General features: G+C 40.9%; 1 protein-coding gene across 1 annotated transcript in view; it reads left to right on the forward strand.

Annotated features, from left to right (window-relative positions):
- Positions 1-13,092, forward strand: part of ndufs4 (NADH:ubiquinone oxidoreductase subunit S4) — a 41,141-nt gene extending 28,049 nt beyond the window's left edge. The window contains exons 3-5 of the mRNA XM_020473078.2: positions 12,147-12,319; positions 12,517-12,590; positions 12,883-13,092. Coding sequence (XP_020328667.1) covers positions 12,147-12,319; positions 12,517-12,590; positions 12,883-12,986 — 351 coding nt within the window. The 3' untranslated portion in view covers positions 12,987-13,092. The remainder of the gene's footprint in view (positions 1-12,146; positions 12,320-12,516; positions 12,591-12,882) is intronic.
- The last annotated feature ends 303 nt before the right edge of the window (positions 13,093-13,395 follow it).

A 13,395-nucleotide genomic window follows, 5' to 3' on the forward strand; every position in this document is an offset into this window, starting at 1 on the left:
GTGTTAACGAGAGAATCACTGACATGATGTCAGCTGGTCCTTTTGTGGCAGGGCTGAATGCAGTGGAAATGTTTTTGGGGGATTCAGTTCATTTGCATGGCAAAGAGGGACTTTGCAATTAATTGCAATTCATCTGATCACTCTTCATAACATTCTGGAGTATATGCAAATTACCATAATACAAACTGAGGCATCAGACTTTGTAAAATTTCATATTTGTCATTCTCAAAAATGTTGGCCACGACTGTAGACCTAAATCAGCATGTTCTCTGTGCAACAGTACCTTCTAAATCAAAGAGGAATACAAGAAGCATTAATATGTTAGCTACATGAAGTAGCTAAGAGAAAACAGACAATGTAGCGAAAGATTATAGGGTCCCCTAGGAAACCAGTATCAACACTTTGGTTCCTGCCCTAAGTGTTTGTTTTAGGAACCAATCACAGTAACTCCTCTCTGGCATTTTAATTTGTGTATGTCAAACAACACTATTCAATGTGCCCACTATCATATTCTAACTAGAATTAGAATAATCATTATATTATTATCATTATATTGCAAAAAATCACTGAAGCTGGAGTCTTATCTCCTTCTCTACCTTTAAGCATCTGCTGTCAGAGCAGCTTACCGATCACTGTACATGTACACAGCCGATCTGTAAATAGCCCACCCAACTACCTCATCCTCATATTATTACTTACCCTCTTGCTCTTTTGCACCCCAGTATCTCTACTTTCAGTATCTCTACTTGCACATCATCTGCACATCTGTCACTCGTGTTAATGCTAAATTGTAATTATTTCGCCTCTATGGCCTATTTATTGTCTTACCTTCCTACTCTTCTACATTTGCACACTGTACTTTTTTGTGTGTTATTGATTATACTTTTGTTTATCCCATGTGTAACTCTGTTGTTTTTGTCGCACTGCTTTGCTTCATCTTGGCCAGGTCACAGTTGTAAATGAGAACTTGTTCTCAACTGGCCTAACTGGTTAAATAAAGGTGTTCTCAACTGGCCTAACTGGTTAAATAAATTAAGGTGTTCTCAACTGGCCTACCTGGTTAAATAAATTAAGGTGTTCTCAACTGGCCTACCTGGTTAAATAAATTAAGGTGTTCTCAACTGGCCTACCTGGTTAAATAAATTAAGGTGTTCTCAACTGGCCTACCTGGTTAAATAAATTAAGGTGTTCTCAACTGGCCTACCTGGTTAAATAAATTAAGGTGTTCTCAACTGGCCTACCTGGTTAAATAAATTAAGGTGTTCTCAACTGGCCTACCTGGTTAAATAAATTAAGGTGTTCTCAACTGGCCTACCTGGTTAAATAAAGGTGTTCTCAACTGGCCTAACTGGATAAATAAAGGTGCTGGTGAACAGTATAAACCAATCAGAATGGAGAAAGACCCATTTGAAATTACTTAATGTACATTTGAAGTCGGAAGTTTACACCTTAGCCAAAAACATTTAAATTAAGTTTTTCACAATTCCTGACATTTAATCCTTGTAAAAATTGCCTGTCTTAGGTCATTTAGGATCATCACTCTATTTTATCATCACTTTATTTTAAGAATGTGAAATGTCAGAATAATAGAAGGAAAGGAATGAAATGATTTATTTCAGCTTTCATCACATTCCCAGTGGGTCAGAAGTTTACGTACACTCAATCATTATTTGGTAACATTGCTTTTAAATTGTTTAACGTGGGTGAATTTTGGCTCATTCCTCCTGACAGAGCTGGTGTAAAGGAGTCAGGTTTGTAGGCCTCCTTGCTCGCACACACTTTTGTTTTTGTTTTTCTGCACACACATTTTATATAGGAGTGAAGTCAGGGCTTTTTGATGGCCACTCCAATACCTTGATGTTGTTGTCCTTAAACCATTTTGCCACAACTTTGGAATTATGTTGGTCATTTGAACATCTTGGCCATGTTCTGTTATAATCTCCACCTGGCACAGCCAGAAGAGGACTGGCCACCCCTTATAGCCTGGTACCTCTCTAGGTTTCTTCCTAGGTTCTGGCCTTTCTAGGGAGTTTTTCCTAGCCACCGTGCTTCTATACCTACATGCTTGCTATTTGGGGTTTTTGGCTGGGTTTCTGTACAGCACTTTGAGATATCAGCTGATGTAAGAAGGGCTTTATAAATAAATTTGATTGCTTGATGGAAGACCCATTTGCGACCAAGCTTTAACTTCCTGACCGATGTCTTGAGATGTTGCTTCAATAAATCCACATAATTTTCCTCCCTCATGGTGCCATCTATTTTGTGAAGTGCACCAATCCCTCCTGCAGCAAAGCACCTCCACCACATGATGCTGCCACCGCCGTGCTTCAAATTTGGGATGGTGTTCTTTGGCTTGCAAGCCTCCCCCTTTTTCCTCCAAACATAATAATGATCATTATGGCCAAACAGACATTTCACCAAAAAGTACTATCTTTGTCCCCATGTGCAGTTGCAAACTGTAGTCTGGCCTTTTTATGGCGGTTTTGGAGCCATGGCTTCTTCCTTGCTGAGTGTCCTTTTCAAGTTATGTCGATATAGGACTCGTTTTACTGTGGATATAGATTATTTTGTACCTATTTCCTCCAGGATCTTCACAAGGTCCTTCGCTGTTGTTCTGGGATTGATTTGCACTTTTTGCACCAAAGTACGTTCATCTCTAGGAGACAGAACTCGTCTCCTTCCTGAGCGGTATGACGGCAGGAACGCGTTTTAATGACTCCAACCTAAGTGTATGTAAACTTCTGACTTCAACTGTATGTGTTGACACCCTGCGGTAATGCACTACTTATTAAGCAAATTTACAAATGTTATTATTTATAAACATTTAATAGTCTTTTTTTTTTTTTATACCTTGATGATATTTTGGCCGTATCAAACCCCTTGACTTTTTTCCACATTTTGTTACTTTATTCAGCCTTATACTGTCCTTGGCGGCAGATAGCCTAGTGGTTAGAGTGTTGGACTAGAAAACGAAAGGTTGCAAAATCGAATCCCCGAGCTGACAAGGTACAAATCTGTCGTTCTGCCCCTGAACAAGGCAGTTAATAACCCACTGTTCCTAGGGCCGTCATTGAAAATAAGAATTTGTTCATAACTGACTTGCCTAGTTAAATAAAGGTAAAATAATTACTAAAATAGATTGAAATAGTTTCCCCCCCCCTCATCAATCTACACACAATACCCCATAATGACATCACAATACCCCATAATGACATCACAATACCCTATAATGACAGTAACAACAGGTTTTCAGAAGAAGAAAACAACTGAATTACATTGGCTGGGCTTCTCAAAGACATTCCTGGAATTACAAGGAAATGTGAGAATCTTCCAACTGCGATTCCTGGAAATCCATGGAATTTTGTGAAAGTTACAAGTCTCGTATACATGTCTGGGAGACAGATTTTCATGCCCTCATCTCTGAGGGTGATGTTTTGTCAGATGGACCAGGAGCACTACTCATTCCGTTCTCAACAAGACCATAGAACAACCACTGTCAGTGTCCTGGAGTGTAATCATTTTGGCTACAAACCATTTTCTCCAAACTGAGGTTCCTCCCTGTTTCCTTCTGCGTGGTAAAACAAAACAAAAAAGTTTTCCGTAATGAATACACCCCCCCTGGTCCAACCACAGTTGTATTTGATGTCTCCACTCAACTTTTAAATATGAACACCATGTGGACCAGGGCTCTTTCCTTTCCCCACTTTGACCACAAAGAGACCACAGAACAACCGCCCAGTGTCCCTGTCCAACCACAGCCTAAGGCTGTGTCCAAAATGGCCCCCTAGTCCCCTTTATCCCTGGTCAAAAGTAGTGCACTATAAAGAGTGTAGTGTACCATTTAGGAGTCGTCGCCCTGTAATTGATCCGTCTTCACTCAACTATATGTAGTTTTTTTCAAAGATTTGTGTGTGTGTATATATATGTGTGTGTGTTTGTCCTTAGTTGTACCAGTTGTTCATTGTGTCCACATTAGAAGGGTCCAACCTGATCTCACCTGCCTTCCATCCTTGAGGACATGTACTCTGTTGTTAGAGCGGTTACTTGAATATCTTGTCAATATAATTGATAGTCTTTGGCCCTGTGCGGGCGGGCCAGTTGGCCCTGTGCGGGCGGGCCAGTTGGCCCTGTGCGGGCGGGCCAGTTGGCCCTGTGCGGGCGGGCCAGTTGGCCCTGTGCGGGCGGGCCAGTTGGCCCTGTGCGGGCGGGCCAGTTGGCCCTGTGCGGGCGGGCCAGTTGGCCCTGTGCGGGCGGGCCAGTTGGCCCTGTGCGGGCGGGCCAGTTGGCCCTGTGCGGGCGGGCCAGTTGGCCCTGTGCGGGCGGGCCAGTTGGCCCTGTGCGGGCGGGCCAGTTGGCCCTGTGCGGGCGGGCCAGTTGGCCCTGTGCGGGCGGGCCAGTTGGCCCTGTGCGGGCGGGCCAGTTGGCCCTGTGCGGGCGGGCCAGTTGGCCCTGTGCGGGCGGGCCAGTTGGCCCTGTGCGGGCGGGCCAGTTAGCATAGCTCTGCTGCTGGCTTTTGTGTGAAGTTCGTGCCAAAAGGACCGCCTTTTATACAAATCAACTGGCAGATGACAGACAATGATGGAAATGTCATTCTTTTGAAGTTGTAATGGCCATCAAAATGTGTGAAATCCATGTATTGAAAGGGGAAAGCCCTCCAGTCCTGGGTGGCTGTGGCCTGGTGTGCTGGGAGGTTGGTCTGGGTTTTGTAGCAGACTTCCCCATCGCTTGTTTGCTAATTCCCAGAAGAATTGGACCAGGTTCTCTATAGGGCTCTGAATGGGCTTCAGTTGAACCAGGAATATGCATATATTATATAGCCAAAGGTTGGGGTTTCCTTCTTTTTTTTTTCCTCCTGCACCACCAGGGACCAGGCTAGTGGTGCTCAAGGTCTTTGTGTTCCATTTAGGTCAAGGTTTATTGACTAGGCTAAGTTATCTATTTAAAGTTGGATTTATTTGATCCATTTTTGAGCTAAGCAACATGCAACTGCTATTTGCAGATTTTTGACAAGTTTGTTCACCTCTGGGGTATTATGTTCCATTTTCAAATGAACATAAATACAAATTATCTGAAAACTGATTGAAACAGGGAGGGACTATTTCTTGTTGAATAAGAAATGGTTGTTTTTGTAACTTGAGCCATGCTGGGAGCCATTGGCTGTGTTCCTGATAGGATCATAATTCTAACATAACATTTGTTGCCAAGCATTTCAGAGTTTTGAGGAATCAAAGTCTCAACAAAAGTTCAAGTCTGTTTTTAATAGTGACATATTTTGGCGTCGTGCTGTTCAGGTCTGAAATATATGACGGATGATGCCAGTTATTTTTTTTAAACATTTTTTGTTGTTGCACAAAGTGATTCATTTTTCACAAGTAGTTAACTTTAAAACACACTTTACTGAAATAGTTATTTCCAGTCTGCAGCCAAGACTAAAGTGTTTTGTCGGCTTGCTCACCTAGCCTAATCTCCCAGTGGAAAATACAGGAAGGACTCATCCAGTCACACAGTTTAACTCTGTCTCCCGGAGGGAGTATCCTAGTCCGCAGGTCCTCAAAACGTTCTGCTTTGTGACCCACTAATTGAGGTGTCTGACGTCGCGACCAACCATAAGAGTTGAGTGGTGGGGGAAAAAAAACTCTGCCGACCAAAGAATACGAAAAAAAAAAAATTGGCAACAGATTTTCATGCAAATATTCTAACATCTGCATATAAACAATATGTGCATTTTCCCACCAGAGACATGTTTCCATCAAATTGACTTGTTTATAAAAAGCTGTGTTTTATGTAAATCACATAAATACCTTTTGCGGTTAAATTCCCATGTACCAAATAAAGCATGTAAAGTTAATTGGGTTTCATTTTCATTTTCAACTCTACCGATGGTTTTGTCACAGAAATGTTTGTTATACATAGAGTGTAGAAAACATTAAATACACCTTTTCTTTCCATGACACTGACCAGGTGAATCCAGGTGAAAACTATGATCCTTGTTGATGTCACTTGTTAAATCCACTTCAATCCGTGTAGATGAAGAGGAGGAGACGGGTTGAAGAAGGACTTTTTAAGCCTTTGAAACCTGGGTTGTGTCTGTGAGCCATTCAGAGGGTGAATAGGCAAGACAAAAGATTTTGAACAGGGTATGGTAGTAGGTGCCAGGCGCACCAGTTTGTGTCAAGAACTGCAACGCTGCTGGGTTTTTCACACTCAACAGTTTCCTGTTTGGATCAAGAATGGTCCACCACCCAAAGGACATCCAGCCAACTAGACACAACTGTGGGAAGCATTGGAGTCAACATGGGCCAGCATCCCTGTGGAACGCTTTCGACACCTTGTAGAGTCCATGTCCCCGACAAATTGAGTCTGTTCTGGGGGTGAAACTCAATATTAGGAAGGTGTTCTTAATGTTTTGTTCGCTCTGTTGTATTGGCACTCTAGCCAACCGTTTTCAGATACAATGCGAATATAGCCTACTTAATGATGAGATTATCATAGACAGGACAGCAACATTGGTTGTATTTGTCAAATGGTATTGATCATGTCACCCGAATAAAAACAGTCAATATTTATTGGAAAGGAGAATCAAGCTCATTCACATTGCACTTTCACCACCCTGAAGTTCATAACTTATTTAATCTGTAGCCTCATAAACTGCATGGTTTCATGAGTCGTGGAGGGAGAACCGCAGAACATTTCATGTGACTCCGAAGTTTACTTCGATATAATGGTTATTATAATCAATATTTATTATCACTTTCCACCTTCCATTTTCCTGTATAAATAAAAAATAAAATAACAGAAACCAAAAGATCCCACCTTGTCGAGAGTATTTTTGTTTTGTCGACATTTGGAAAGTTGACTGAGAAGTTCTGTTTCCATCAGGCCTCCTCATTACATTTATTTTTATTTGATTTTATACGTTCTTTACTCCCATAAAAAAAAAAAGGTTGTCTGGAAACCTGGTTATGGGTCCACTTGACAGAATATGTTCAAAGGATCCTGACGACAGTTAGCAGCCAAAGGGGCCAGCTCTTTAAATCACCGTCTGGGAAAGGGGAGAAAAACACACACATTGGGGAAATTTAAGCCGTTGAATATTGTTATAAAATGTGCATGTCATGGACTCTGTAATATGTCAACAAAATAGGAATACATCTCTTGATTTAAAAAAAATGTTTTATATTTAGAAAATATTTTTTACATCCACATTCTATTTCAGTTGTCACAAACTCTTGATTTTGTTTTTTTAAATGTTGAAAATATATATATATATACATCCATAGTTTTTCAGTTGTCACAAACTTGTCGGTCATAAAGTCAAGTGTTGATCAAAGTTTTTTTTGAAAACTTTAAGGTAACGTTTTTACAATGTTTATAACCACTAAAATAAGGGATATTCAGTCATCCATTTACATTATTTACAATTTAGGCCTAACTTTTAATTATCCCAACCACACAGGTCTTGTATATCCAAATAATTCTAGGCCTTATTAATTAGGTACCAAAAAAACAACTTGAAACCAGGAGGGACTACAGCTTGTTTGGTTTTTCTCTTGCGAAACATTTTGATACAGTTTTCACGAATGAATACAACCCTAATGCTACGGTTTTCACTAATGAATACAACCCTAATGCTACGGTTTTCACTAATGAATACAACCCTAATGCTACGGTTTTCACTAATGAATACAACCCTAATGCTACGGTTTTCACGAATGAATACAACCCTAATGCTACGGTTTTCACTAATGAATACAACCCTAATGCTACGGTTTTCACTAATGAATACAACCCTAATGCTACGGTTTTCACTAATGAATACAACCCTAATGCTACGGTTTTCACTAATGAATACAACCCTAATGCTACGGTTTTCACTAATGAATACAACCCTAATGCTACGGTTTTCACTAATGAATACAACCCTAATGCTACGGTTTTCACTAATGAATACAACCCTAATGCTACGGTTTTCACTAATGAATACAACCCTAATGCTACGGTTTTCACTAATGAATACAACCCTAATGCTACGGTTTTCACTAATGAATACAACCCTAATGCTACGGTTTTCACTAATGAATACAACCCTAATGCTACGGTTTTCACTAATGAATGCAACCCTAATGCTACGGTTTTCACTAATGAATGCAACCCTAATGCTACGGTTTTCACTAATGAATGCAACCCTAATGCTACGGTTTTCACTAATGAATGCAACCCTAATGCTACGGTTTTCACTAATGAATGCAACCCTAATGCTACGGTTTTCACTAATGAATGCAACCCTAATGCTACGGTTTTCACTAATGAATGCAACCCTAATGCTACGGTTTTCACTAATGAATGCAACCCTAATGCTACGGTTTTCACTAATGAATGCAACCCTAATGCTACGGTTTTCACTAATGAATGCAACCCTAATGCTACGGTTTTCACTAATGAATGCAACCCTAATGCTACGGTTTTCACTAATGAATGCAACCCTAATGCTACGGTTTTCACTAATGAATGCAACCCTAATGCTACGGTTTTCACTAATGAATGCAACCCTAATGCTACGGTTTTCACTAATGAATGCAACCCTAATGCTACGGTTTTCACTAATGAATGCAACCCTAATGCTACGGTTTTCACTAATGAATGCAACCCTAATGCTACGGTTTTCACTAATGAATGCAACCCTAATGCTACGGTTTTCACTAATGAATGCAACCCTAATGCTACGGTTTTCACTAATGAATGCAACCCTAATGCTACGGTTTTCACTAATGAATGCAACCCTAATGCTACGGTTTTCACTAATGAATGCAACCCTAATGCTACGGTTTTCACTAATGAATGCAACCCTAATGCTACGGTTTTCACTAATGAATGCAACCCTAATGCTACGGTTTTCACTAATGAATGCAACCCTAATGCTACGGTTTTCACTAATGAATGCAACCCTAATGCTACGGTTTTCACTAATGAATGCAACCCTAATGCTACGGTTTTCACTAATGAATGCAACCCTAATGCTACGGTTTTCACTAATGAATGCAACCCTAATGCTACGGTTTTCACTAATGAATGCAACCCTAATGCTACGGTTTTCACTAATGAATGCAACCCTAATGCTACGGTTTTCACTAATGAATACAACCCTAATGCTACGGTTTTCACTAATGAATGCAACCCTAATGCTACGGTTTTCACTAATGAATGCAACCCTAATGCTACGGTTTTCACTAATGAATGCAACCCTAATGCTACGGTTTTCACTAATGAATGCAACCCTAATGCTACGGTTTTCACTAATGAATGCAACCCTAATGCTACGGTTTTCACTAATGAATGCAACCCTAATGCTACGGTTTTCACTAATGAATACAACCCTAATGCTACGGTTTTCACTAATGAATGCAACCCTAATGCGCAGGGGCGTAACAGGTCACCAAATCCAATGTTCAGTATGTATTGTGGTCACTTATTTATTTATTTATTTACCTTTATTTAACCAGGTAGGCCAGTTGAGAACACCTTTATTTAACCAGGTAGGCCAGTTGAGAACACCTTTATTTAACCAGGTAGGCCAGTTGAGAACACCTTTATTTAACCAGGTAGGCAAGTTGAGAACAAGTTCTCATTTACAATTGCGACCTGGCCAAGATAAAGCAAAGCAGTTCGACAGATAAAACGACACAGAGTTACACATGGAGTAAAAACAAACATACAGTCAATAATGCAGTATAAACAAGTCTATATACAATGTGAGCAAATGAGGTGAGAAGGGAGGTAAAGGCAAAAAAGGCCATGATGGCAAAGTAAATACAATATAGCAAGTAAAATACTGGAATGGTAGGTTTTAGGTTAGGTTAGGTTTTGGTACACCGGGAAAATGACATGCCATTTACAATATTCGGGCATTCACAATGTTCTTGGCCATCGTCTGTTGCGACATCATTCACAATGTTCTTGGCCATCGTCTGTTGTGACGTCATTCAGTGTTCTTGGCCATCGTCTGTTGCGACGTCATTCACAGTGTTCTTGGCCATCGTCTGTTGTGACGTCATTCAGTGTTCTTGGCCATCGTCTGTTGTGACGTCATTCAGTGTTCTTGGCCATCGTCTGTTGCGACATCATTCACAATGTTCTTGGCCATCGTCTGTTGCGACATCATTCACAGTGTTCTTGGCCATCGTCTGTTGCGACATCATTCACAATGTTCTTGGCCATCGTCTGTTGTGACGTCATTCACAGTGTTCTTGGCCATCGTCTGTTGTGACGTCATTCACAATGTTCTTGGCCATCGTCTGTTGTGACAGGATTGTTATGTTGGGCCTCTCCAGTTCCCACTCTGCTACGTCTCTGACCATGTGGGAGATGGGAATTGACCAGTTAACAAGTGTAGTTGTGAATGATGCAACCCTTTGTCTTAAATCAAAACCTATCTGGGCTGCATGATGCCACTTGTGGACTATTTGTGAAAAGTCGGGGGGGGGCTTGTGCCCTGTCTCTTGTGCCCTGTCTCTTGTGCCCTTTCCTTTGCCTCAAGCTGCACACCCCTCAGACTATTCCCAATGTTATCTAGTCTTTACTAATATGTACAGATTGTTTAGAACCAGCTGAAAGAGTTGGAGAGGGTTTATCTGATGTACCCTCGTTAGATTATCTTGCTCTGGCTAACATTAGTTGTTGATGTGCATAACTGAGAGAGAGAGACTACCTTTTTCATGGTGGTTTAGATCAGTAGGACTGTAAACGTTCCCAAATGTAAGAGGACTCCTGTGGTGTTTTACATATTTACAGACATACATTAACATATTTACAGACATACATTAACATATTTACAGACACACATTAACATATTTACAGACACACATTAACATATTTACAGACATACATTAACATATTTACAGACATACATTAACATATTTACAGACATACATTAACATATTTACAGACATACATTAACATATTTACAGACATACATTCAAGTGAATGTGTTCTAATGATCTAAAGTCACGCTGTTGCTACTTCCTTTCAAAGTGAATGATGACAGGCCCTACTTCCTGTAAACACACAGTCCAGTTCATAGTGAATGATGACAGGCCCTACTGCCTGTAAACACACAGTCCAGTTCATAGTGAATGATGACAGGCCCTACTGCCTGTAAACACACAGTCCAGTTCATAGTGAATGATGACAGGCCCTACTGCCTGTAAACACACAGTCCAGTTCAAAGTGAATGGTGTAAGGGTATAGCCTATTAAATAGATCACCATAAAAACTATTTGTACAGATTGTCTGGGGCCTGTGTAGGGAAAGGACTAATTTGCATATAGGCCTAATGTGGTGCTTATTGGCTGTACTGGTCTGCAGTGTCTTCATTGTCCAAACACATGGCCCCTTTTCCACTCTGTTGCTATAAACGTTTCACATCCCTTACTCAACGTTGTTCCCAAAACTTCTATGAATTTCATGAAAATGTGAAAATGACCATCTCTAAGTGCTCCCTTGTCTAAACTACCTTTTTTTTTTTGCTGAAATGGACGCAGTAGGGACGTTTGTAATGTTGCTCAAGGGCTTTTTCATGAGTTGCTGAAACCCACCTAGAATGGACGAAATATCTGCGGCTATAAACCAATGACTGTTAAAAAGGTAAACGTAGCCTACCTAACGATCTCTTGTCATTTCTTTGTCCCGGTCAGAATCAGCTGCCAAAGGGCTGCTTGAATGCAGACCAGAGATGATGTTGTGTTACTTTGCGTTTCCGTCTTTCCGTCTGGTATACTGTGTTGATGCCGGTGTAAATGTTGAGCGTGGCGACGACCTGTTTTATCCACAACTCTCTGTCCGTTGCCGTTGGGAAGATGAAAAATGTTCCCCAATCCTGGTTTACCCAACCCCTCTCCATCGTATAGAACTAGCTCCCAGCTGCACCTGACAAAAGGACATTTTGAAATGCAACCATTTTTAAGATTTTACTTTTGAATACAACGTCCGCATTAGGCTCCAGTGTTAACAGGAAGAGCAGGAAATGTTTTATCTCAGATTTACTTGAGGCATTTTTAAAATGTATTTTTGATGTATTCATTGGTTTCCATGGATATGATTTACCCGTTACACCCCTTACTAATGCGTGTGTTTGTGGTTCTCACCCTCAGGACATCTCCACTCTGACCGGGATTCCCGACGAACACATAAAGACCCGCAAGGTGCACATCTTTGTGCCGGCCCGCACAGCCATGCAGTCAGGAGCCCACGGAACCAAGAAGTGGAAGATTGACTTCGACACCCGGGAACGCTGGGAAAATCCTCTGATGGGATGGGCCTCCACGTAAGACAACACAGACGTATATTAAATACCTGTTTCCAGTCAGAACCCTAACCCCAAAAAAGGTCACTGGGTGGTGATATGTGATTTTAACATTAAAAAATATATATATATATATATTTTTTTTTGTGAAATGCTGTTACGTTCAAGCTCGTTTTTAATGATTATGTTATCACATGGCTTTCTATTTGTTCTCTCAGGGGTGACCCCATGTCCAACGTCAACCTTACGTTCACCTCCAAGGATGACGCTGTCGCATTCGCAGAGAAAAACGGTAAACAACCCACACACTGTTAAATCCCAAAGATCCCTCTTCCGACCTCCGCTAGTCGTTGGTTGAGGGTGACGCTGATACACTTAACTCAAGGACACGTGTTTTGTTTATCATAGCAGGATAGAGATTAGTGCGGTTCTGTCTATACACAGCTTTCTGACGACACGTGTTTATACCTCCCACTTTAAAAATTAAAAAAAATAGTGAATGGGAGTTGATCCAAGACGAATACACAAGCTGTTCTTGGCCCCCGTGGCTTCATTTCATTCATCTGAGCTGTTTATTATCTCAGGTTGGAGCTACGACATCACAGAGAAGATGGAGAAGAAGCCCAGAGCGAAGTCGTACGGAGCCAACTTCTCCTGGGACAAAAGGACTAGGAGGTCTGCTAAGTAAACTGGACTGTCCTGACCCTGGTCTGAAGACACACACCTGTTGTTGCTTGTACCAATAATACTCTACTTGATTAAATAATACATGGATATTTATGTGTTCAAAGCGATTTTCTGTCCTGTTTTAGTATTGCGTTTGTTTGTTGCTTTGTCCCTTTTATTTTGCTTTATTTTAAGACAACAACAACAACAACAACAACAAAAACAAAAAAATCTAAAATCCTGAAATTGCTTGCAGCCCGGGGAGAAATATTTGTTAGGAATTAATGAGCTCCAAGTTGAACTTCCCGTTTTGACTAATTACAGTTGGACTAAATTCTATTGTAGTGGGATTGTGTTGTAACCGTCACCAGTTCAACAACAACAGCCAAATGAATGTTTACACACGAGTCCCATCTTGGATTTTAAACCAT

The sequence above is a fragment of the Oncorhynchus kisutch genome, linkage group LG8, assembly GCF_002021735.2.
Source record: "Oncorhynchus kisutch isolate 150728-3 linkage group LG8, Okis_V2, whole genome shotgun sequence".
In the NCBI taxonomy this organism is placed as follows: Eukaryota; Metazoa; Chordata; class Actinopteri; order Salmoniformes; family Salmonidae; genus Oncorhynchus; species Oncorhynchus kisutch.